Source organism: Salmo salar, chromosome 25 (assembly GCF_965601325.2).
Source record: "Salmo salar chromosome 25, fSalSal1, whole genome shotgun sequence".
Lineage (NCBI taxonomy): Eukaryota > Metazoa > Chordata > Actinopteri > Salmoniformes > Salmonidae > Salmo > Salmo salar.
In genome coordinates this window covers 17,739,519-17,764,673 of record NC_138315.1, presented here as the reverse complement: position 1 = coordinate 17,764,673, position 25,155 = coordinate 17,739,519, and the positions used below count along the sequence as shown (strand labels likewise).

The 25,155-nt window shown below is 43.1% G+C and overlaps 2 protein-coding genes across 2 annotated transcripts in view; one reads left to right on the top strand and one right to left on the bottom strand.

Annotated features, from left to right (window-relative positions):
- The window catches only part of LOC106586277 (aryl hydrocarbon receptor), a 50,982-nt gene extending 38,224 nt beyond the window's left edge, over positions 1–12,758 (top strand). Inside the window, exons 4-11 of the mRNA XM_014173401.3 lie at positions 926–1,015; positions 2,132–2,267; positions 3,160–3,296; positions 3,601–3,803; positions 4,111–4,220; positions 6,310–6,451; positions 6,797–8,531; positions 10,724–12,758. Of these exons, the coding sequence (XP_014028876.1) occupies positions 926–1,015; positions 2,132–2,267; positions 3,160–3,296; positions 3,601–3,803; positions 4,111–4,220; positions 6,310–6,451; positions 6,797–8,531; positions 10,724–10,873 (2,703 nt within the window). The 3' untranslated portion in view covers positions 10,874–12,758. The remainder of the gene's footprint in view (positions 1–925; positions 1,016–2,131; positions 2,268–3,159; positions 3,297–3,600; positions 3,804–4,110; positions 4,221–6,309; positions 6,452–6,796; positions 8,532–10,723) is intronic.
- A 7,278-nt stretch (positions 12,759–20,036) lies between these two features.
- LOC106586099 (GTPase IMAP family member 8-like) lies at positions 20,037–24,075 on the bottom strand. Its single transcript, XM_014172957.3, has 4 exons — positions 23,945–24,075; positions 23,030–23,734; positions 21,661–22,872; positions 20,037–21,545 (listed from the first exon to the last, which is right to left on the bottom strand). Exons 1-4 carry the CDS (start codon positions 23,970–23,972, stop codon positions 21,244–21,246), a joined length of 2,247 nt encoding a protein of 748 aa, XP_014028432.3. The 5' UTR covers positions 23,973–24,075; the 3' UTR covers positions 20,037–21,243.
- Positions 24,076–25,155: the final 1,080 nt, after the last annotated feature.

The following is a 25,155-nucleotide window of genomic DNA, read 5'->3' as shown; positions in this document are numbered from 1 at the left end:
AGCCCCTGGGAAGACTGAGTGTACTTTCTGTGTTTGCACCCATTGCACTGTCCGTTTATGAGTCTGTTCATGTCAGCGAGTGTTAGTGTGTGTGTGTGTGTGGCCCGGGTTTTTGTGTGTGTGTTAGCAGATCAGGTGATAGATGAACATGCTAATGTCTGTTTTGTTTTAATAAGGTAAATATGGTTATATGCCTGTTTGTAAGTCTGTTTACTAAATGTTCTTGTGTGCGAGGGCAAGGGAGTGTGTGTGGTTAGTGGGGTGGAAACATGGGAGCAGCTGTTCCCGTTTGGGATAAAACAAATGAGTGAATAATCTCTTATTCCTGATATTATTTGATTACCTCTCTAGTTCAGAACAACCCTGTCTTGCATACAGTACACTGACAACACCTCATCCACTCTTAGGGTTTAGAGTGCAACAATCTCACTGTAGGATACATACAAATGTGGGATCATAATTTGACCTATGTTGTCACAGCAAAATAATCCTGCAGCAAAAGGATTAGAAATTTTAGTCCATAATGTTGCTTGATGGGTGGTTAGGCTATTAGCAGGCCAAAAGTAGGCTTCACGAAAAGTGCAATAACGTTAATATAATTGTGTGTTAGTGTGGGTTTTCAGTGAGTTTATGTAAATCACAAAGCTCATCTGCATTTCCTGCGGTGCTACAAAATTCTCAGCAACAAAAGAGTGATCAAATGAATATCCTACATCTGCATGACCACCACTACAGTCACATTTTTGCTTATGTAATCAAAACACACAGCAAAATTCTGAATGAGATGCATGTTCTAACAGAACCCGGAGATATGAGAGGACTAAGGAAGGACTAAGAAAGGAGGACTAAGCCTAACAGAAGTTTAATAAGTGAACATTGTGTTGTCTAACAATCTTTCCTCATCTCATGCCTGTTTGACCTACAGGCTCTGAATGGCTTCATCCTGGTGGTCACTAATGATGGGACCATTTTTTACTCCTCTCACACCATCCAGGATTACCTGGGCTTCCACCAGGTACCGTACAGATTGTCCCCCCTCCCTTTCCGTAGCCCAGTGAAGGTTATATCCCTAAAACATGACCAGGTTGTTCTGTGCCTCAGCTCATTCATAATGGACAAGCAGGCATCTGGTGAGGCAGCTTGATCATCTTTGTGGTCTTGACTGAATAATAGCATTCATTCTACAGCTGGGTAACCCCAGTGCAGCATTGGCATGCATGTTTGCAAACGTTAACGCATAATCCTCCATTGACACCTGGTCATCTCTGATCGAGGTTTTGATCATTAATTACATGCAATACGGACATCCAATGTTACCCTGTAGAACTGTAGAGATTTTCCGTGTAGAGACAGTTGCCTATAGATGCTATGGTCTTGCAAAATAGATTTTATCTCAATGAGACTAACCTGTATAAACCTGGTTAAATGAACATAATATTAATTGCCGTTATGGTTGTGGTTTGGGGTTGGGGGTTGCGTGCGGTGTCTGCTGCGATTTGTCGGGGGCCGTTGTCTGGGCTGTGGCCCCGGCCTTCTCAGTGTGTAGTCTGATTCTGCTCAGCAGGTCCACAGAGAGAAACTGGGAGAGACCAGTCTATTAATAGCATGACCTTTAGTGGAAAGAAACCACCAGCCATGGTAGTGGGCAGTGGGCAGCAGCACTAGCCAGCACGACAGCGCCACAGACGCTGAAGAGATGGATGGGAGGATGGAGGGATACTAGAGGCACAAAGGATTGAAACAATTCTCACACATTATGCAGTCTACTGTATGAAATTCAGACCGTGGAGAAGTTCAGTACACACTGAGACACTGGGAATTCAACACACTCTTGGAGATACAGTATATCTCAGACTCTTTCACTATAGCAATGTTCCCATAACATCACTCCTTCAGTTTAGCTGTATAGTGTCCGAAGTTCCCTCAATGTAATTTGCATAAGGATGCCCTCAATAATGTAGATTTTGTGTGTGTCTGTATTGTGCATGCTTTTCATAATCTTTGTTTTAACTGTCTTTATATTATGTATATTTCCAAAACCTCTATATAATCTACCAATCTTTGTCTCCCTATCCCCTCCTTCCTTCCTTCTCTCACTCCCTCTCCCTCCTGCCTCTCTCTCCTTCCACAGACTGATGTTATGCACCAGAGTGTGTATGAGTTGGTTCATACTGAGGACCAGCAGGAGCTGAGGAGTAACCTCCACTGGGCCCTCAACCCACCTGACATCGTGGCCCCTGTGACCCCACTGGGAGAGATCCCCTCAGGTGATCTCGTGCCTCAATGTTAGACCCTGAAACACCACCTCCATCTATGAAATCATTTTTAGGGATATTCAAACAGAAATTAATGCAGAACTTTTGGTAGAATTTCCTATGAATACCATCTTCATAATGCATTACAAATGCCGTTATAACACCTTGTAAACATCTATAACTAATAACTGCTCATAAACATCTAAAACCTTCGAGCACGGGTTCTCAATCCTTGTTGCACATTTTTTTAGAGAAAGGCTCAGGCCTCTGCACCGAACTACCTCTCCACTAGGGGTAGTGTTGCAAGGTTTTCCTTCTGGTAGAGAGGAAGCTGTCACATGGCATGCTAAGACTACATTAGCCTCTCGGGCTAATTACATAAGTGTATTTTCAACAGAGCTGGGAGAAGACGACCACAGTCGGGTCAATAATTACCCCAGAGAGAGGCCATACACAGAACAGAACAAAAGTAGCACAGTTAGCAGTTACAATGTGCTGAGAGATATTGAATAAGGCTTTGTTTAAAATGTCATCATGACACACATCCCTCAGCAGACACCCTAGCCTGACACCTCACATCAGCTTTTCTTCCGAGCCCAACCATTCATGTCAACACTCAGTTAACAATGTTGTTACTCATTTTTAGCTTTTTGTGTTGATGAATTCCTTTACGAACATAAAAATAATAATTATTTAATGAGATGAATAAGCAGTTTTATCAGTGATTACCTCAACTGTTTGTATTACCATTTTAGAGAAGTGGCACAGATTTGTTCTGTTTCTACTGTATGACTGAACTGTATACTGTAATCTTGAGGATCATTTCCAAGTATAGTGAAATAGGTGGTTAGAGCATTTTGATGGTAAAGCCTGGTCTGAACATGTCATATCTTCTGACCCACAGATGCGGAGCCGGACAGCAGCACTACTGCCACTGTGACCTATAACCCTGAGCAGCTCCCCCCAGAGAACTCCTCCTTCCTGGAGAGGAACTTTGTGTGTCGCTTCCGCTGCCTCCTGGACAATTCCTCTGGCTTCCTGGTAGGTGTTATTGACACCCCAGCCATCAACCTGACCAAAAACCCCTCACCCCAACCAAATGCCTTCAATCCCCGAATAGTGTGTGTCTAACAGTCTTTTAGGCTCACCCAGAGTCAAGCTCACATTGAGTTAGTGTGACATGGTAATACATTGCAATGCAATTTTGATGGATTAACATGGACATCAGATTCAATTAAACATATTGTCAGATGGGATTTGGACAGAGAATCAAACACACGAACAAACGAAGACGAAAATATACATAATGTCTTAAACAAATGTTTGCATTCTCCCACCCTGCCAGGCACTAAGTCTGCAGGGCAGGCTGAAGTTCCTGCATGGTCAGAACCAGCGCCAGGATAACGGGGGCAAGGCGCCCCCCCAGCTGGCCCTGTTTGCCATCGCTACGCCCCTCCAACCCCCCTCCATCCTGGAGATCAGGACCAAGAACATGATCTTCAGAACCAAACACAAGCTGGACTTCACCCCCATGGCATGTGACGCAAAGTATGCTCACTTTGACTTGCTCATTATCATGCTGATGTTATAGCAGTTGCAATCATTGAAATACATTTACATCTTACCCAGAGCGTACATTTTCATACTGGTTTCCTGTGGGAATCAAACCCACAATCCTGGCGTTGCAAGCGCCCTGCTCTACCAACTGAGCCACATGGGACCAATAACTGGACTGATGTACAATAGTACTGAATAGACTGTCATTTGTCACAGTCATAATGCTATTGTAATGTAGCACTTGTTATCATATGAAGTGAAATCATGTTTATTGACATTATCCTTTGTCTTTTTGCAGGGGGAAAATTGTGCTTGGGTATACTGAAGCTGAACTTCGGGTGCGAGGTTCCGGCTATCAGTTTATCCATGCAGCGGATATGTTGTACTGCGCTGAGAACCATGTCCGAAGTAAGCCTCACGTCTATTATGTCTACCTATCATCAGGTTATTTAGGGGTTCAAGCTTTGAAAAATACAAACATGGGAGTATTTATTTGGATTAGGTTGAATTGGTTCTGTCCTCAAACATCAGTGAGGTCGAGTCTGACCAGGTCAAAAATGGTGGTCACAGAGTTCGGACAGCTTTCCCAAGTAATCCCAGTAGATTACGGAGCAGATTGAGCAAAGCCGCAGAGCCGATAGGATAGGCCCACAAATCCACTACATGAGCAGAGTACCAGCAATGATCCATATACAGTGCCTTCAGAACGTATTCACACCCCTTGACCTTTTCCACATTCTTTTCTGTTTCAAACTGGGATAAAATCTATTTAATTGTAATTTTTTGTCAACGATCTACACAAAATACTCTGTAATGTCAGTGGAAGAAAAAAAGTATAAGTATTCAACCTCATAAGACAATACATATTATAATCACATTTGACAGTCTTTCTGGGTAAGTCTCTAAGAGCTTTGCACACCTAGACAGTACAATATTAGCACATTATTCTTTTTAAAATTCTTCAAGCTCTGTCAAGTTGGTTGTTTATCATTGCTAGACAGCCATTTACAAGTCTTGCCATAGATTTTCAAGCCGATTTAAGTCAAAACTGTAACTAGGCCACTCAGGAACATTCAGTGTCATCTTGTTAAACAACTCCAGTGTATATTTGGCCAAGTGTTTTAGGTAAATGCCCTGCTGAAAGGTGAATGTGTCTCCCAGTGTCTGTTGGAAAGCAGACTGAACTAGGTTTTCCTCTAGGATTTTGCCTGTGCTTAGCCTTATTCTGTTTCTTTTTATTAAAAAAAAACTCCCTTGTCCTTGTTGATGACAAGCATACCCATAACACGATGCAGCCACCACCATGCTTGAAAATATAAAGAGTAGTACTCAGTGATGTTCTGTGTTGGATTTGCCCCAAGCATAACATTTTGTATTCAGAACATAAAGTACATTTCTTTGCCAATTTTTTGGCAGTTTTCTTTAGTGCCTTATTGCCAACAGGATGCTTTATTTTTATTCTGTACAAGCTTCCTTCTTTTCACTCTGTCAATTAGATTAGTATTGTGTAGTAACTACAATGTTGTTAATCCATCCTCAATTTTCTCCTATCACAGCCATTCAACTCTGAGCGGTTTCCTTCCTCTCCGGCAACTACGTTAGGAAGGATGCCTGTATCTTTGTAGTGACTGGGTGTATTGATAAAAAATCCAAAGTGTAATTAATAACTTCACCATGCTCAAACGGATAATCAGTGTCTGCTTTTTTTTTTACCCATCTACCAATAGGTACCCTTCTTTGCGAGGCATTGGAAAACCTCCCTGGTCTTTGTGGTTGAATCTGTGTTTGAAATTCACTGCTCGACTGAGGGACCTTACAGACAATTGTATGTGTCGGGTACAGAGATTAGGTAGTCATTCAAATTATTTTAAACACTATTATTGCACACAGAGTTGAGTCCATGCAAATTATTAGGTGACTTGTTAAGCACATTTTTACTCCTGAACTTATTTAGGCTTGCCATAAAAAAGGGGTTGAATACTTATTGACATTTCAGCTTTGCATTTTTTATTAATTTGTAAACATTTCTAAAAATGTCCTATTTTACATTGTGTGGTTTTGTGTGTAGGCCAGTGACACAAAATCTAAATGTAATCCATTTTAAAATCAGGCTGTAACACAACAAAATGTGGAAAAAGTCAAGGGGTGTGAAACATTTCTGAAGGCACTATAGCTACCAACACAGCCCCACAATTACGTAGAAATATTACAGGGACTACCTAGCTTATCTAGCTACCTACTCTGCCTTCACATTGGAATTTTTCCTAGATTAGTTTCTTAAACAAATAAATCTACCAACCATTGCTCCTTGCTAGAGCACAATCTTAAGGCAACGATAAGGCAATGATAGCTAGCTAGATATATATTTAGAATCATTAAGTAGAACAGAAGTAGAACTCTACCCATTGTCACTTCTGCAGAGTACTGTAGTTTTGACAAAATATACTACTTACCATGTGTAAGCCTCACTCTAAAAGACTGTGTCCTGTGGATTCAGTGATGAAGACAGGAGAGAGCGGTCTGACCGTGTTCAGACTCCTCACCAAGGATAACTGCTGGAAGTGGGTCCAGGCCAACGCCAGGCTGGTCTACAAGAACGGCAAACCAGACTACATCATCGCCACGCAGAGGCCTCTGATGTACGTGAACTCCTCTGGGCCCTGTCACATCCAGTCCCAAATACATACACTGTTTGGGAACAGTAGTTTTTCCTTGTCAGGTCATATGGCCAGGAAATATTCACGGTCCTAATAGCTATAGGGACACAGTTATGACATAGTTATGTTTTTCTAATGTGACGAGAACACCAGACAACACAGATGGAGGAAGGGATTATCGTGTGTGTATGATCTCAGTGAGACCATTTTCAGATCAGTTTCCATGCATGACACAATCATGTGTCAATACAGTAACACGCCGTTTTAACAGTGGTGAATTCCGACCATGACAATCTCACAGGTGTTGTTTATTTTCTGTCCATCTAGGGAGGAGGAAGGAGGCGAGCACCTGTGTAAACGATCCATGCACCTCCCCTTCACCTTCGCGACGGGAGAGGCCCTGCTCTACCAGTCTAACCACCCAATTGCACGCTTCAACGACGGTGCCCAGGGCTCTGAGAATAGCATCAGCAAGTCCAAGAAGGGACGGACTGACAGGGTCTCCAGGGATGGCCTGGACCCAGGCTCCCTCTTGGGGGCGCTGATGAGTCAGGATAAGTCTGTGTACGTCTGCCAGCCAGCCCTGGAGCCCAAGCTGTCCTTCCACAGCAGTCTGTTTGGGGACCGGGTCGGCCTCTCTGACTCCGACCCCACTGCTTTGCTCCAGGGCTGGGATGAGTCATCCAATGGTGTAGTGGGTCCGGGTCTTCCAGAGCCGGCGTCAAGCTTCGATCCACTGCTGGCGACCCTAGACTCCCTGTCCCTGGAGGGTCAGGGGGGTGTGGTGGACGGGGAAGGGGACAGAGGCAACGGGGAGGCCTGTTCCAATGGGGAGCTTTTTGGGGCTCTGGAGGGCCTGGGGCTGAGCGCTGAGGACCTGGAGCTGCTGCTGCTGGACGAAAGGATGATCCAGGTGGAGATGGACCCTGAGCGGGTTCCTACCCTAGATGACCTGCTGACCAACGACGAAATTCTCTCCTACATCCACGACTCCCTGGAGGCAAAGACAGACGCGGCAGAGGACGGGGGCCAGGTGCCCTCCACTAGCCCAGCTACAACTGCCCCAATAACGACGACAACAACAAAAAAGGCACCTGTTGAAAGTAATCCCACTTCTGCCACCAATGTGCACTCTCAATACCTTCCCCATAAGTCTCCCGTAGTGGGGCAGGCACCCATAGTTCAGCTCTCCCAGAAGATGCAGCAGTACCTCAGCATGCGGCCAGGGATGGCGGTCCAAGACTGGGCCCAGCATAACAACCAAATGCCCCATCCCGTGGTGCATGGACTCCAGGGGCAGAGTCAGCCCATACACAATGGACAATGGACATCCCAGCACATTCTAGCCAGTACAGGGGTCCCGGTTGACCACTGTCACACCCCCCAGTCTCTGTTCAATGGAAAGGCGTCAGAGCCGGATGGGGATCTTCACCGGCGGCAAGCCGACCAGCACCAACACTACCTCCAGCAGCATCAACAGCAGGACATGGTCCCGAGCCAGCTCCTTCTGTGCCATGCCAAACAGCCGGACGCCAATCTCAACGGAGTGTATGGCATTCCAAACACACACACAGAGCATCACCCAGCTGGTAAACAGCAGTGGCAGGACTACAGCTACAGCCAACTTGGGGAAACCACCCTGAACAGCAACCCCTGCCTCAGCAATGGCCACATACCCCCCGTCACACACACCTCCGTAGACGCTTGTATGGATTTCACTATGGCTGATAATCCTGGCATGGATTATATCATCAACGAATGCTCGTATGGGGGGAACGAGGAGCACCAGGGGACAGAGGCCGCCGTTTCATCCTACCAGAGGATGAACCACAAGCAGCAGCAGGAGCAGCTGCAGCAGGAGAAACTGCAGCAGGAGCAGCTGCAGCAAGAGCAGCTGCCCCCTCCCTTGGCTCAGGTGCTGTCCAGCCTCTCGCAGTGCCCTCCGCCAAACGCTACCCTGGAGCAAATCCTGGGGGTTGGACAGTCCTACAGACAGCTGCCCTCACTGGAGGCCTATGGCATGGTGACCTCTGACATCCCTCACGACTCCAACCACAGTAAGGTGAGACCACAGTGATTATATATTCATATATTCTAATTCTATTCCTTTGGGTGAGAGCACCTGACAGTGGCATTAGAGTTGATGGTAGGGCTAGGGATGGAAATGAGTTACATTTAGGGTTAAGGTTAGGTTATGGCTTTTTTTTACTGTGAATGGTAGGGTTAAGGTTAGGGTTATGGGTCTCCTAATTGAATATGCACTGCCTAAGAGCTAGATGATTTGCATAAGGGTTCATCAGTTTTTACATCTCTTCCCCAACCTTCATATTGATTTGAAGACCAATGCATGATCCAGCAGAGGCTTTAGCTGGGACAATGGTCCCTAACACAGGGCCTCAGAGGCCATGAAAGCTGGACAGTGGTAGACAAAGTTCTGAATCATCCCCCTAGTTGTTTGCATTGTTTATTTTCAAATCAAATCAAATTGTAATTCTCACACACGCCAAATACAACAGGTTTAGACCTTGCAGTGAAATGCTTACTTACAAGCCCTTAACCAACAATGCTTTAATTAAGAAGTTAAGAAAAAAAAGTGTTAAGTAAAAAATAGATAAGTAAAACACAGAAAATAAAAGTAACAAATAATTAAACAACCGCAGTAAAATAACAAGAAAGGCTATATACAAGGGGTACCGGTACAGAGTCAATGTGCGGGGGCACCGGTTAATCGAGGTAATTGAGGTAATATGTACATGTAGGTAGAGTTAAAGTGACTATGCATAGATAATAAACTGAAAGTAGCAGCAGCGTAAAAGAGTGGTCTGGGTAGCCCTTTGATTAGCTGTTCAGGAGTCTTATGGCTTGGGGGTAGAACCTGTTAAGAAGTCTTTTGGACCAAGACTTGGCGCTCCGGTACCGCTTGCCGTGTGGTAGCAGAGAGAACAGTCAATGACTAGGGTGGCAATTCTTTAGGGCCTTCCTCTGACACCACCTAGTATAGAGGTCCTGGATGGCAGGGAGCTTGGCCCCAGTGATGTGCTGGGCTGTACGCACTACCCTCTGTAGCACCTTGCGGTCGGAGGCCGAGCAGTTGCCATACCAGGCAGTGATGCAACCATTCAGGATGGTCTCGATGATGCAGCTGTAGAACCTTTTGAGGATCTGAGGATTCATGCCAAATCTTTTCAGTCTCCTGAGGGGGAATAGGCTTTGTTGTGCGCTCTTGTAAACAACTGCTGGTGCACTGATCATAATCATAATGGAGAGTTTATTGTTAAATAATCATAAAGAAGTGAGGACAAAATAATGATCTTATTGCTGACGAGAGTGAGGAGGAGTGAAAGTAGGAATCTGTCAAGGAACAGTTACCACCACCCATTTTGTGCCACTTGTTCTGTGTGTATGTTCAGGGTCACCAGTATGAATCTAAGATAAAAGGCCTACTGGCCAGCCTGAGTTGTTTTCCTTTTTTTCCTGATCTACGAATTTGCTCTGCTACTGTACCATTACCTAATAAAGACACACAGAGGCTCAGGCAAAGAGGGGGTGGGGATAGAGGCCAGCGGCAGGCTTTCAGTGACGCCTGTAGAAAAATCCAGTCAGCATTTTCATTTCAAAGTGGATTGTCCCATTGTTTCTGATGGACAGAGAGTGGATACATTTGGAGCATTCATAACAGGGCCTATTGGGACATTGACTCTAGTTGGCATAGTACATCCGTCCAGTGCAACAACATGAAAGAGACATACATACTGTAGGTTATCCTAAGCTGCACTCTCTAATGCCCTACTGACCCCCTGGAACTGCAATTCAGACCGTGCATTGAATTAATGGAGACTTTTTAAAAGGAACTGACAAGTACGTGATCCCAGATTTGAGGCAAATTAGTCGGAAGTGACAGTGATTATCCATAGTTCACACCAGGACAATTGTAATTCACGGCCACAATATGTTTAGATAAATCATTACGATCACGATTAATTCAAGAATAACTTCAAGAATGAATACTGCGAATCACAATCTGGGTAAGGTCAAAATAATTTTTTAGATGTATGATTTTTGATGGTTTGATATTGAGAATGTATCTTTCAACAACTCTTGATTAAATCGCCGATACTTCTGACAATGCAGTCATAGATATGTCATGTGTTAATCTGCTGATGGTAATCAACCATCAACGGTCATATACCATTCACAAGCTGACGTGCAGTTTCCCATCATTGTTTCCCTGTCTTCTTCTTCCTCTTTTCTTAGATGGAAAATGGCTGCATTTTTAACGGGACCTACTCAGGAGGCTGTGTTCTGCCCAATGGGAATGGTGTGGTGCCCTCTGTCAGCCAGCTCCCCTGCCCTGACACTTTATCCAGCCTCCCTGATGCCCAGTCCTCAGGCTTTTACCTCTGACTGGGGACCACCAGGGGACACTGACTGACTGAAGGAGAGTCACAACCACCCATCCTACAACTGGACCAGCCTTGTACTGTACAACTAGTTGATAACATGGATCAAAAACTAGACGTAGGCCTAAATGTTTTTGGTACTTTTTGTTTTGTTTGATGTTTTATAATGACATAATTATCATTTGAGTCCTTTGTTTATAATATGCTGTCAGAGCGCTAAAGTTGAGTTTTATTACGTTTTTTTTAAATAACACAGAGGAGTAAATGAGAGTCTTTTAACTGTTGTTTCTGTGTTTTTCATGTAAAAAAAGTATTCTCTTTTTCCTCCCATTTGAAGTACAGCATGGTAATTGGTAGTCATGGAGACACTACCTACCCCAGCATGTATAGATGCTAATGGCACCATCATCTTTATGATTTGTGACACGTGACATCATCATCAGTGTTACGAGTTGTCATACAACAGGAATGTAACTTTCAAATGCAAAGGTCAATGCTCATGAGTTTACTGTAATGGGTAATGTAATGAATTGTCTTAGAAAATGAGATACGTGATGTCAAGTAAAAAATTTAAAAAAGCTTTAGAATATCTGAATTTGGTCTAGAATATCCTGCACTTTATTTCAACCACCCACTGATGCTGATATGGAAGTCGGTCGGGGATACCAGGGTTATTTAGGTCCATTTTTTTATTTTTTTTTATTACGTTTTAATATTTAAGGTGGCTGTTACTGATGTATGTTGGGGAATCTGTGACAATAATTTAATTTTTTTGTAAAAACAAATGGTATTATATTTCAGGTGATGGGTTGATGTCCTCACAGGCACATACACTTCTATACAATTGTCATAATAATATTTATTTCACTTGAATTATCCTTCTGATGTTGTCATTGACATCTTGTACCCCTGGGTGAGTGCTTGTCCAATACTAAAGTCAACTGTGACTGAACTAGCAGAAGACACTCATTTCACCTCATTATTTATTTATTTGACAATAATTACGTTTTCATCAATTGTCATTCATGTCCTCTAACATACAATGCATTAGAGGGTAACATCTTGTTGAGAGAGGAAGTATATTGTCAGAATCTAGAGGTTTCCAACAACTATTCCGGTCTTAAGATGATGATCTAATGACAGTTCACTGACAGATTTGGAAACACTGAAAACCAAACGTGAGTATTATAAGGTCTCTTCTGGAAGGATACAATTTTGAATGTTTTATGTAAATAGTAAATGATTGGGAAGTAATGCTGAATAGAATTAGGTCATCATGAAGATGCTGAAAAGAGATTTCCTTGTGGTTGTTACAAAAATTATTGTCATTATCATTGTTATAATTATGAGTTTTAAGTTGAAATGTGATACAAGTGGTTACATGTTTTCAGAATCAACTTGGTTTCTTTCCCCTTTCTTTTTTTACTATGAAAATGTTTGATATATTTAATATGATTGATGTGACCTATTAACAATGTGATAAAAAAAATGGTACATTAAAACAAACAATGGTTTTGAGAAATACAGGTATGTAATTAGGTTCTGTGTCATTTCACTTGTTTTAAGCACTATTTTTAAAACACACTGCTGCTTGAACTCTTGTCTTGATTCAGTTTTGATTGTACATATACTGTACTTACTCTCATGTCACTCTTCTGAAATTACAAAATTGTGCCATACTACTGACACTCAAGGAATTTAATGTTTTGAGAATTTTATTTTGTCCTTTACGTAGTCACATTGAATTTACATTAACATGCTAACAGGAGCAGGTGCAGATGTTATAATGATAGAAAATGGATACATTTTTACCCATGTCCTTTGACTGTTTCTTTGAAATGTATCCCTTTGGTCCTTTGAAATAAAGGATTTCTGCAATCACGTTGAAACTTGAATAATATTACTATTATTTGGCAAATGCGTTCAACTGAGATTTATCTTTAACAAGGCATTTTTTAAGTGTCTTTGGGTCCAACCAGTGTGTCCAATAGAGAGTTAAATGAATAGCATGAATCACATCAGAGAGGGAGACTAAAATACAGTATCTCTTTATGATGGTTTGAACTTTGGCCCCGGCTTTACCGCAGCAGTACTTTAGAAATATTCACACAGGCTTTAAAAGGGATGGCCTGTTCACTTTCCTCTCCTCCATACGGATACATATTGCTTCTTTGGCTAGACTGCTCTCTCTCTCTGCTTCTTAATGGGATTTCAGAGTAGGCCACGGCTGCTTTTTTCATCATCATAGCCCAGGCCGAAAACCAGACATGGTAAGGCTGAGTAGAACCCTTTTTATTTCAGAAAGATGGCTCTAGTCCTCTTTAAGTATTTTGGTAAAATAAAAGTTTTGCTTTTGACATCACCGGCGTTGTGAAAAAAGCAGACTACTGCATTTGAGCTTGATGCTTTCTGTTGTATGTTTGTTTTATCTTTCTGTGCACAGTAGTCTCTATAGCCGTGGCTTGGCTGGGGCTTTTAAAAAGAGAAGAGATACATTTGGGCTAGCTGAGGAGGCTCCTGTCGGTGCTATTTCAGGAGTTTCTATAGCCCGTGGCTTGGCTGGGGCTTTTGAAAAGAGAAGAGATACATTTGGGTTAGCTGAGGAGGCTCCTGTCGGTGCTGTTTCAGCCTTAATAGTGGAGTGACCCAGACTGAGCAGCCTCGTCTCAGCCCACAGAGCTTACCGTAATGCTTTGTGACCTGCGGGCCGCCAGAGGGGAACACAGGCCGTGTGGGTTGAGAAGGGAAGAGGGAGAGGAGGGGAAGAGGGGGGAGGAGGAGCAGTCACAATATTGTGATGGTCCTTACACCATGGTTACGCTTCAGCAGGCTGTGTGTCCATCATACTCCTTCCCCCAGGTTAGTGACTGAGCAACAGAGATCATATAGGACTTATGCCCTAACCTTTCATAATTCATAAGGAACAGCTTGTCTATACAAAATAAACAATGTGTACATTACAATATACATCTAGAGGCGGAAGCCACCTCTCTGTCACTTTCACCACGTAAAATTTGAAGCTCTCACGCTCTCTTAGGCTTAAGCTACTCAACAAACAGCAAACTTAAGGAACTCTTCGAAAAATGTTTAATAGTATTGGATGGTGTTACCCAAAGCAAAATGCTGACATCACCACTGTGCCATTGCAACTGTATAGTGCATAGCCTACAGATAATGCGAGGGAAAGTGACAAGGAAAAGGCCCATAATAAGAGCAGAGGGGTGCAGTGATTATAATCGATGCATCCTGTGGCTTTCTGACATACGGCCAAGGGAAACGTCCTCAATTTGTCTTATTTTTCATTTGAAAGGGGAAATGTTTCGGTTCTTTTAGGCATATGTCAACGAGAGGCAGAGTGGACGTCACTTTGAATCTGATGATGACTAGCTGAGGGGAGAGGGGTCTTTCCGCTCTCGACCTATAAGATACGAAACATTTAGACATGACCCATCTCATCCTATTTCGAAATAACAAGGCAAAAAAAGCAACCAACATGAACAAGTGTGCCCAAGGGACAATGTTATGGATATAATGCTCCATTTAGAGATATGATCTTTGTCAGGCTCGGCTGGCTAAAGAAAAACCAGATATATTGAGATAATGACCACCCAATTAGCCAGCTGTCCTGCAGACAGAGGGCCAGGGACGAGTGAATCATCACCCAAATACATTCTGTTCTGTTGTGTTCCCACTCACAACGGCTGAAGAATGTCATTGTGGGATGTTTATTGGCATTGATTCCCAGCCGGAGAAAACGGGGGCCTACGTAGTTGGAGCATACGTCACAGTATAGTCTGCAGCCATACTACGCCACCTAGTGTTTAAAAGAGGGCTAGAACCTCTGTAGAATGGAAGATTAAGACCAATGTAAAAGAAGACTAAAGGCACACAGATTCGATCTCTCCAATTCACCAGTTGACAGAGACCACACAGAGTTGCCAAGTGGTCAAGAGTTTCTTGATCTTCAGGTGAGGGTGGTTGAGGGAAGTGGGAAATAGTATTTTATGAAATGAGCCGCTGGCCCTTTAAGAGTCGCCCCAAAATCAGGATCTTCTGAAACCGGAACCTGGTGCTTTAAGAGTCCACTTCGGGTTGGGGAGAATGTTCTTATTGCGCAATCCTTATATTGTCCACAGTGTCCAATAGGATCTACACGTCCACACTAGCGGGTCAATTTCTCTGCCACCACTGAGCCTGCTTAGACAGGGAGACAGAAGTTGAGGCACCAGAAAGACCGTGAGAACATCCAAAGGACAATCTTGCAAGGCACAGATTAATTTGGGGTGAATATGAATGTAGCCTACTCGCCTGTGATTTCACTCCCCTCTTATCACAGCACCTGTCCAGTCGCGATATAGCCTACTGCACTCATTGACATCCAAAACATTGTGTAAAACAAGCAAGCTCCTCCAGAGATTAAAAGGTTTAAAAACGATTAAAATCAATTGTCCATCAATGCACTACCCCATGAATGAGCTCCGAATTCCTCCGTTCTCCACACCGAGAACCTAGTACCAGAAATGCTGCCGGACTACCAACCAATGACAGCCAGGTGAGTCTATTGCAAAGAGGACACTGCAATCGTGGCCGGCGCCACTTCACATTCTGCACAAGGGCAATAAGCGGATGAATCAGCCTTAGCTGTATTTCATTTCGGACCTGGGGGAGATGCAACTCGGGAAAACACACACACAATTAATTTGCGTGCACGCTGTCAATCGAATCAAAGAAAAAAAAAATAAGCATGTGTTTGTTATGAAAACATGGTTCACACTTGAATGGGAAAAGAAAAAGAGTTTCAGTTGCACTCCACGATGGGTTGTCGTGCAGACCAACCTTACTGACCTGCAATATCGGGCAGGCATCACCCTTAGATTGGTCCTTGTGGACCTTCTTTGTTGGTCCTCTGTCCTCGACTCTCCTCGGCCCTATTGAGTAGGGTTTGTTTGATCCACCCTTTCAGGCACCTCTCCTGGAGGGTCAGGTTGAGACCTGGGTGCTGGCACCCTTTCATGCACCTCTCCTGGAGGGTCAGGTTGAGACCTGGGTGCTGGCACCTTTTCAGGCATCTCTCCAGGAGGTTCCGTGGGTGCTGGCGTTTTCTGTGGCGCCAGCACCCACGGCACCACAGGGTAAGAGCATGTTCTCAAATTATTCCTGTGAGTTGTCCGTTCTGGTCCTTCCTGTCCTTCAGGCCTAATTCTGTACATGGAGTCATCTGGGAATAAGGAGGCAACTATTACAAAGTGTTCTGGTCACCATCTTGGGGCCAACTTACCCTGAGCCCTCCAACTAAAGTTTCTCAGTGTCTCTCGCTCTCTCCTGGGACTAGAGGCAATACCTTGGCTCATCTGTCACATCAGTATTTGTCTCTGTCTTGTCTTTGTTCTGCTTGTTTTTCTACAGTTTCATAGGCCCGTTGTAGCTTCTTGTGTTCCCCCTGGTCGGTAAGGTTGTCTCCATTACCATGTCCACTGGGAGACAGGCATGCCTGCCAAACATCACATAGAAAGGAGACAGACTAGTGGTGTCATTTTGTAAGCATTTCACTGTAAGGTCTACACCTGTTGTATTTGGTGCATGTGACAAATACAATTTGATTTGATTTGATTAACACTGTTGTTATAAGCATGTGTCAGCTCAGGGAGTTTGTACACCCAGTGGGTCTGTTCTTCCTCCTCTAGTGAACTTGAAAGGGACAATAGCTCCTAGATCTTAGTGCCGCTTTTGATACCATCGATCACCACATTCTTTTGGAGAGATTGGAAACCCAAATTGGTCTACATGGACAAGTTCTGGCCTGGTTTAGATCTTATCTGTCGGAAAGATATCAGTTTGTCTCTGTGAATGGTTTGTCCTCTGACAAATCAATTGTACATTTCGGTGTTCCTCAAGGTTCCATTTTAGGACCACTATTGTTTTCACTATATATTTTACCTCTTGGGGATGTCATTCGAAAACATAATGTTAAATTTCACTGCTATGCGGACGACACACAGCTGTACATTTCAATGAAACATGGTGAAGCCCCAAAATTGCCCTCGCTAGAAGCCTGTGTTTCAGACATAAAGAAGTGGATGGCTGCAAACTTTCTACTTTTAAACTCGGACAAAACAGAGATGCTTGTTCTAGGTCCCAAGAAACAAAGAGATTTTCTGTTGAATCTGACAATTAATCTGGATGGTTGTACAGTCGTCTCAAATAAAACTGTGAAGGACCTCGGCGTTACTCTGGACCCTGATCTCTCTTTTGAAGAACATATCAAGACTGTTTCAAGGACAGCTTTTTTCCATCTACGTAACATTGCAAAAATCAGAAATTTTCTGTCCAAAAATGATGCAGAAAAATTAATCCATGCTTTTGTTACTTCTAGGCTGGACTACTGCAATGCTCTACTTTCCGGCTACCCGGATAAAGCACTAAATAAACTTCAGTTAGTGCTAAATACGGCTGCTAGAATCCTGACTAGAACCAAAAAATTTGATCATATTACTCCAGTGCTAGCCTCCCTACACTGGCTTCCTGTTAAGACAAGGGCTGATTTCAAGGTTTTACTGCTAACCTACAAAGCATTACATGGGCTTGCTCCTACCTATCTTTCCGATTTGGTCCTGCCGTACATACCTACACGTACGCTACGGTCACAAGACGCAGGCCTCCTAATTGTCCCTAGAATTTCTAAGCAAACGGCTGGAGGTAGGGCTTTCTCCTATAGAGCTCCATTTTTATGGAATGGTCTGCCTACCAATGTGAGAGACGCAGACTCAGTCTCAACCTTTAAGTCTTTACTGAAGACTTATCTCTTCAGTAGGTCCTATGATTAAGTATAGTCTGGCCCAGGAGTGTGAAGGTGAACGGAAAGGCTGGAGCAACGAACCGTCCTTGCTGTCTCTGCCTTGCCGGTTCCCCTCTTTCCACTGGGATTCTCTGCCTCTAACCCTTTTACAGGGGCTGAGTCACTGGCCTACTGGTGTTCTTCCATGCCGTCCATGGGAGGGGTGCGTCACTTGAGTAGGTTGAGTCACTGACGTGGTCTTCCTGTCTGGGTTGGCGCCCCCCCCCTTGGGTTGTGCCATGGTGGAGATCGTTGTGGGCTATACTCGGCCTTGTCTTAGGACGGTAAGTTGGTGGTTGGAGACATCCCTCTAGTGGTGTGGGGGCTGTGCTTTGGCAAAGTGGGTGGGGTTATATCCTGCCTGTTTGGCCCTGTCCGGGGGTATCATTGGTATCACAGTGTCTTCTGATCCCTCCTGTCTCAGCCTCCAGTATTTATGCTGCAGTAGTTTATGTGTCGGGGGGCTAGGGTCAGTCTGTTACATCTGGAGTATTTCTCTTGTCTTATCCGGTGTCCTGTGTGTATTTAAATATGCTCTCTCTAATTCTCTCTTTCTCTCTTTCTGTCTTTCTCTCGGAGGACCTGAGCCCTAGGACCATGCCTCAGGACTACCTGGTATGATGACTCCTTGCTGTCCCCAGTCCACCTGGCCGTGCTGCTGCTCCAGTTTCAACTGTTCTGCCTGCGGCTATGGAACCCTGACCTGTTCACCGGACGTGCTTGTTGCACCCTCGACAACTACTATGATTATTATTATTTGACCATGCTGGTCATTTATGAACATTTTAACATTTTAACATCTTGACCATGTTCTGTTATAATATCCACCCTGCACAGCCAGAAGAGGACTGGCCACCCCTCATAGCCTGGTTCCTCTCTAGGTTTCTTCCTAGGTTTTTGGCCTTTCTAGGGAGTTTTTCCTGGGGAGTTTTTCCTAGCCACCGTGCTTCTTTCACATGCTTTGCTTGCTGTTTGGGGTTTTAGGCTGGGTTTCTGTACAGCACTTTGAGAATATCAGCTGATGTACGAAGGGCTATATAAAAATAAATTTGAAAATTTGAAATAGGGTGTGGTTAAATGTTTCTACTGGCTCATTACCTTGTGGCCAGTAGGGTGTGGCTCCATACATCTTACTCAGTTCGGCAACAATGGCTGACTCAAAAGCTGCTCCTTATGCATATTACATAGCTCCTCGGTCTGAGTGAATGTGCTCAGGACATCCGAAGGGCTGTATTACATGCTGCCATAATGCCTTAACAGTGAAACTAGCAGTCTGGTTTCTGATGTCACTGGAGATTATTCAACAGACATTTACCATTGAATTAACTTGATAACATGTCATTGCAATATTTGATATTTGTCTAACAGCCGGATTTTGGAAAGATGAATTATGACTTGGAGTGACCTGACTTGTCAAAATTATGACATTAGCTGGTCAAAATAATGACTGCAGTAATGCAAAAAGACCAAATCGGTTAAGTTTAGGCAAGGATTCAACTTGGTTAATTTAACAATATATATATTTAACCTTTATTTAAGGTCAAAGCTAAAAGGTCCAGGCTATCTTATTCACCAGGCAGGTTAGGAGAAGTTAAAGCAGAAATAGTAGTCCCTGGTCAACAGCCTGCTTTTCTCTAAACAAAGGCTTGGTCAGCAAATCCGATCCTTGGGAGGGGTTGAGTTTTCCCAGAACTGCTCACGTATTCTGTTTTCAATTACAGAGATTTTGTTGTGGCTGTGTTGATGTTGCTGATATAAATATTTAGTCATCGTGACCTTTCATCATAGTTGACCCCTAGCGGTTTTCTATTTCTCCGCTCACTCTTTTCTCCTCCTGTATACCTTGTTCCTTCCCTTCTTCCCTCTTTCCCTCCATCCAGTCCTCCTGCACTGAAACGTGGATCTCGTTACACATCTCGATCTTACTAGTTTTGAGCGAGGGATTCTGGGGGAGGACAAATACCTGGAGGCCAGGCCTATGTAGCTGGATATGGTTGATTACGACCCCCTCCAGCCAGTCACAGGCTCACTGGTTAGATGCGAGTCCTGTGCGCGCTCACTTCTTACGAAGACTAATTTTGCGAGCATCAGCACTGAACTAAATGGTCTAAATGGTACAATGCTCCAAAGCCCCCAGGGGGTGGAAGATGTCAACATTTTCAAGTAAGCCGAAATTACTGGTGTCCGAGTCAGCATAATGTTTGTCTTTCTGAATACATTGAAGTGTATCTGTCGCTACAATGGGAGTGGGATAGTTCAATTGTCATAGTGAGACCCAGTAGTAAAAATGAATCAACCATTCATTTCATATCCAATCGCAAAACATAGTCAGTTGAAACTGAGATTATCATCTTTATTCCTACCCCATCCATTACAATCCTCTATAGATGATTATTCGTTATAATGGTCAATACAGACATATTGCTATGCATCCGAAGCCTCTGTGATATAAATACTCATAGATACCAAGTTCAGATACAGGAATTCTTTACTGTCTCAATATAGAGTAATTTGATTGCAGCAGTATAAATACAAAAGATATAAAAGTATACCGGTACTACAAATCAGGTAAACAAAATCATGAAAACGTGGGCAATTGATGAAAGATAACCTTAGCGCCACGGACTATGAAAAGTTCTGGAAAGTCACCCAAGGTAATTAGGAAACCATATGTAATTTGGGCAAACTATCCCTTTATGCAAAGACGTTAGTTGCTCCTTTTACCTTTTACCGGTCTCCCTAAAACTATTTACAGAACTACTATTCTGCTTCTCAAACAGATTCTACAGTGTGCTGGGTCAACTGTTCAAATTGTATTGGTCACATACACATGGTTAGCAAATGTTAATGCAAGTGTAGCGAAATGCTTGTTTCAATGGTTAACTTAAGGATCGGCCCCATTTTTTTAATTTTCGCCAAAATGACATACACAAATCTAACTGCCTGTAGCTCAGGCCCTGAAGCAAGGATATGCATATTCTTGGTACCATTTCAAAGGAAAGACTTTTACATTTGTGGAAATGTAAAAGGAATGTAGGAGAATATAACACATTAGATCTGGTAAAAGACAATACAAAGAAGAAACCAACCGTTTAAAAAAAAAAGATTTGTACCATCATCTTTGAAATGCAAGAGAAAGGCCATAATGTATTATTCCAGCCCAGGTTCAACTTAGATTTTGTCCACTAGATGGCATCAGTCTATGTGCAAAGTTTTAGACTGATCCAATGAACCATTGCATTCCTGTTCAAAATGTTGTATCAAGACTGCCCAAATGTGCCTTATTTGCTTATTAATAACTTTTCATGTTCAAAACTGTGCACTCTCCTCAAACAATAGCATGGTATTCTTTCACTGTAATAGCTACTGTAATTTGGACAGTACAGTTAGATGAACAAGAATTTAAGCTTTTTGCCAATATTAGATATGTCTATGTCCTGGGAAATGTTCTTGTTACTTACAACCACATGCTAATTGCATTAGCCTACGTTAGCTCAAACGTCCCACTGGGGACCCACCAATCCTGAAGAAGTTTTTAATTAATCATGGGAATCAGACTCCACTTTATTCTCTCTGGCCTCTTCCTCTTGTATCAGTAAACTCCCCAGCAGAACCCCTGCTGCAGCCCCTATAGTAGTCCCTGTGGCTGCACTTAGTGGTGCCCTCACAGAACCAGCCATGGCCCCAACCACTGCCCCCAGTACTGCTGCCCCAACCTTCAACCATGGTGCTTCTCTCTGTTCATTTCCAACTCTCTGCTCTCGTCCTGCTGTGTCCCTCTGCCTCTCACCATCCTTCTGTGACAACATCTGCGTCTTTCTCAAATTTCTATGTTGAGTCTCTGTAAAAGAGAGCGCATGCATTATGATTAAGCATTAACAATCACCATATTTTACTTAATTTAACTACATTTATAGCTAAATGAGATCTGATATAGAGGCAGTTAACGCACTCACTTAGACAAGAGTTGTCCACTATGTCCGCAGGTGCTGTAGATTCCACTCTGTGTAGTTGTATTCGATCCTCCTTAATCTTCACATGGTTGATCATGTCTTCTCTCACTTTATTCTGCTGCTTAAACTCCGCTACATCTCTCTCTAGCATTGATATCTCCAGTTCTTTCATTTCATACCTTTGTTTGTTCTCTTGTAACTCCTTCTGTATCTCAACAATCATGGCATTCAACTCATCTTCTCTTTCAAACTTTCTATTTTCTAGGTTTTCTATCTTGTCTCTCAGTTCTTTACTTTCTCTTTCATGCTTCCTCTCCATCTGATCCAATGCTCTGTCTTTCTCCACACACATTTGTTTGAGGGATTCCTTCTCTCTTTCGTACTCCATATGTCTGTCTTCTATCTCCTTTTCTCTCATTGTGTTTCTCTGCTCCATCTCTTTCAACATTCCATCTTTCTCCTCATATCGCTTATCTATTTCCTTTACTTTCCTCTCTTTCTCTTCAATCATCCTTTTAAGCTTGTCATTCTCCCTCTCTTCCTCCTCTAGTCTTCTCCCAATCTCCTCAGAGCTTTTTGTCAACTTCTTGTTGCTCTCCCTGAGCTCCCAGTACATTTTGAGCCAGTGTTCACCATCGTTTCCCATCACTGTCTCCTCAATTTTCTCCAGAAGTTCTTTGACCTGAGGGCCTCCAGCCGGGCATGTGTTATCAAAGACATGGTACCTGTTGCTACATTTATCGACAAGCCACTGAAGGGCAGGCCATCTCTCGATGTGAAGTTCGATGGCTGTGTCTCCAAGCTTGTCTCCCCAGGTGAACAACACTATAGCTTGACTCCAGACTGACCGACCAATCAGATTCAGTTGTTCTTCTGCTCTTGACCTGTCTGTCTCTGTGAATGTTTCGTCACAGCGTACGACCACGAGGACCGCGTGCGGCTCGGGAGCACAAAGAGATGCACCTTGGGTAATCTCAATTCTTACTACTTCAGGAGTGTCCTCAGTGCAGTATCGCCCATGCCACCCGGGTGTGTCCACCACTGTGACTTGTCTTACGGTGATGTCACCCTGTCTTTTCACACTGTGTGAAGTCGTGTGTCCAGCCTCAAAGTCTTTCTTCCCCAGGATGCTATTTCCAGATGAGCTCTTCCCAACTAGTCGAGGTCCCACTATCATGATTCTCTGTTCAGCTTCAGATAGTTGGTGGGACTTACCTAAATGGGAGATATTTATTTTAGATTACAATCTATTTGCATGATTTCAGATATGGTACCGAACCAATTCAAATGTAAGGGTAAAGGTTTTGGGGAAAATCATTTGGTAAAAAAAAATATATATACAGTATATATTTAGAATTCTTCCGATCCTCACCCCTGAGCAGAGATCTGAGTGTTTCCCTCTGTCTCTGAACCTTCATCCGTCTCAAGCTCGCCCTCTCCTCCTCTGCCATCCTCTTAACCTCAATTGCCATTGAAAACCTCTCATTCATGACAACATAACCAGGAACAGCTGTCACCATTTTATCTATCTTCCTCAGCAGCTCTGGGACCTGAGTGACATCATTGCCCCATGTGTTGGCCCTAGTGTTTAAAGCATGATACCTATGCCCACACTTCCCCACCATCTCCTGGAGAAACCCATGTCTCGCTATGTGGTCCTCTAGTGACATTCCCCTGAGTTTCTCACATTGGGTAAACACTACCATCATGTGTCTCCAGAGTGTATGGTTGAGAAGCTTGAGGGGGCCCTCTACTGTCCATTCCCTGCCTTTGCGTGAGTTCAAAGGGATGACCATGAGGAAGGCATGAGGACCTGGTTGGCACATGGATATGCTGGCTTCTATGTTACGGTGGACAAGGAAAGGGTCCTGCACGGAGTACTGGATGCATCTGTCTGATGTGTTGACCACAGTGACCTGCCGGCCGTCCACTAGACTCTGTCTCCTCACACACATCTCCACGTCCCTCCTGGTGTCAAACAGCTTCCTGTCCAGGATGGTGTTTCCTGTTTGACTCTTCTCCAGCCAATCCCTCCCCAGGAGGATGATTCTCAGCTCAGGGAGACTACGCTGGTCCCCTATTAGAGAGGAGAGTACATGTTTTATAAAATATAACAGACTTGAATTTAGGCATTACAGTATTACTACATTTCCAATATATGACCAATATTTTTAGCTAGAATCAACATAACATATGACTATTGATGAAGAGGCCTATATACTGTAAATAAAATGTGAGAAAACTGTAAACAATGCACTGAAAAGGTAGATATAACTCAGTAACTGACCATTCTGTCTCTTTGCTCTGGAAGCCATTTAGTACCTCTCTCTCTCTCTCTTTCTCCCTTTGTTGGACTTCCCTGAAGTATACTCATTGAACCCTACTATCCTTTCCATTATCTTTCATTTTGACTTGCTGGTCATGCGGGCGCTGAACAGTCAAAGTCCAGTTTCTCCTGACTGTAATGTAACTCCACCCACATTGCTGAGAAATCACATTTTGTTCAGTAAAGATAACACATCTTCATAAAGCAAATTACATTGACTGACAGACACAGTTAAATAGGTAGTCAGTAGTGGATCTAATGATTTCTGTCATGTCATTGAACACCAAATGCAGAAAATTATACATACAAAAATGCTAATCTAACATCAAGTAAAGTTTGAAATGGTGTGCCTTACAAAAGTATTTATCCGCTTCCTCAAAAAGCTTTTATTATTCAGATTCAAATTCAGAGTGAATGTAACAGCTGTTCCACTGCCAGGCTGTAAAAGAATCCCTGAGTGAGCATTAAATGATTGCAAGCCATGCAAAAAGTAATAGGGCCTTGGCTACAGTTAAGAAATCCTGATGAATTACTGTCATTCTCGAAAAATACTTAACAAGCTCTCTCCTAGAGATATTATTGCAAGACTTCCTGGAGTCACTGAGGGCTTTTAAGCTTAAATAATAAAGGGCTGAGTTTGCAATCCAGTGTACAGTATTTTCTTCAGATACATTTGAAGACTGTACTGAAGAGACCCACTCCCTTCAACCTGCTTGTGCAAGAGATCTATTATTATTTGTGTTTTCCCACCTCCTTAGTGAAAACGCCAAGTAGACATCACAGTATCAGCGTAAGATTTGATAGTTGATTCTCAGCTTGTCATTCAAACGGTCTGTTATTGCCAAAGCATGTGAGCAATGGTTCTGCTAAATACAATTATAATTTCAGTCAATACAACATATTCATAATTTACATTATGTAAATTGTATATTTCTATTATATACAGCTCCTCAGAGTTTGGAACACACATAGTCCAAGTCTATGGTAGGACTTGCATATAAACCATGGGTATTTGTAACACATGGGTATTTCAATGTGATATTGCTGTGTGAAGCGTGTGACTAATACCGTGCCTTGCCAAAGTCTTCAGACCTCCTGGATTTCTTCACATTTTATTGTGTTACAATGTGTGATCAAAATGGATTTAATTGTCTTTTTTTATCAACAATCTA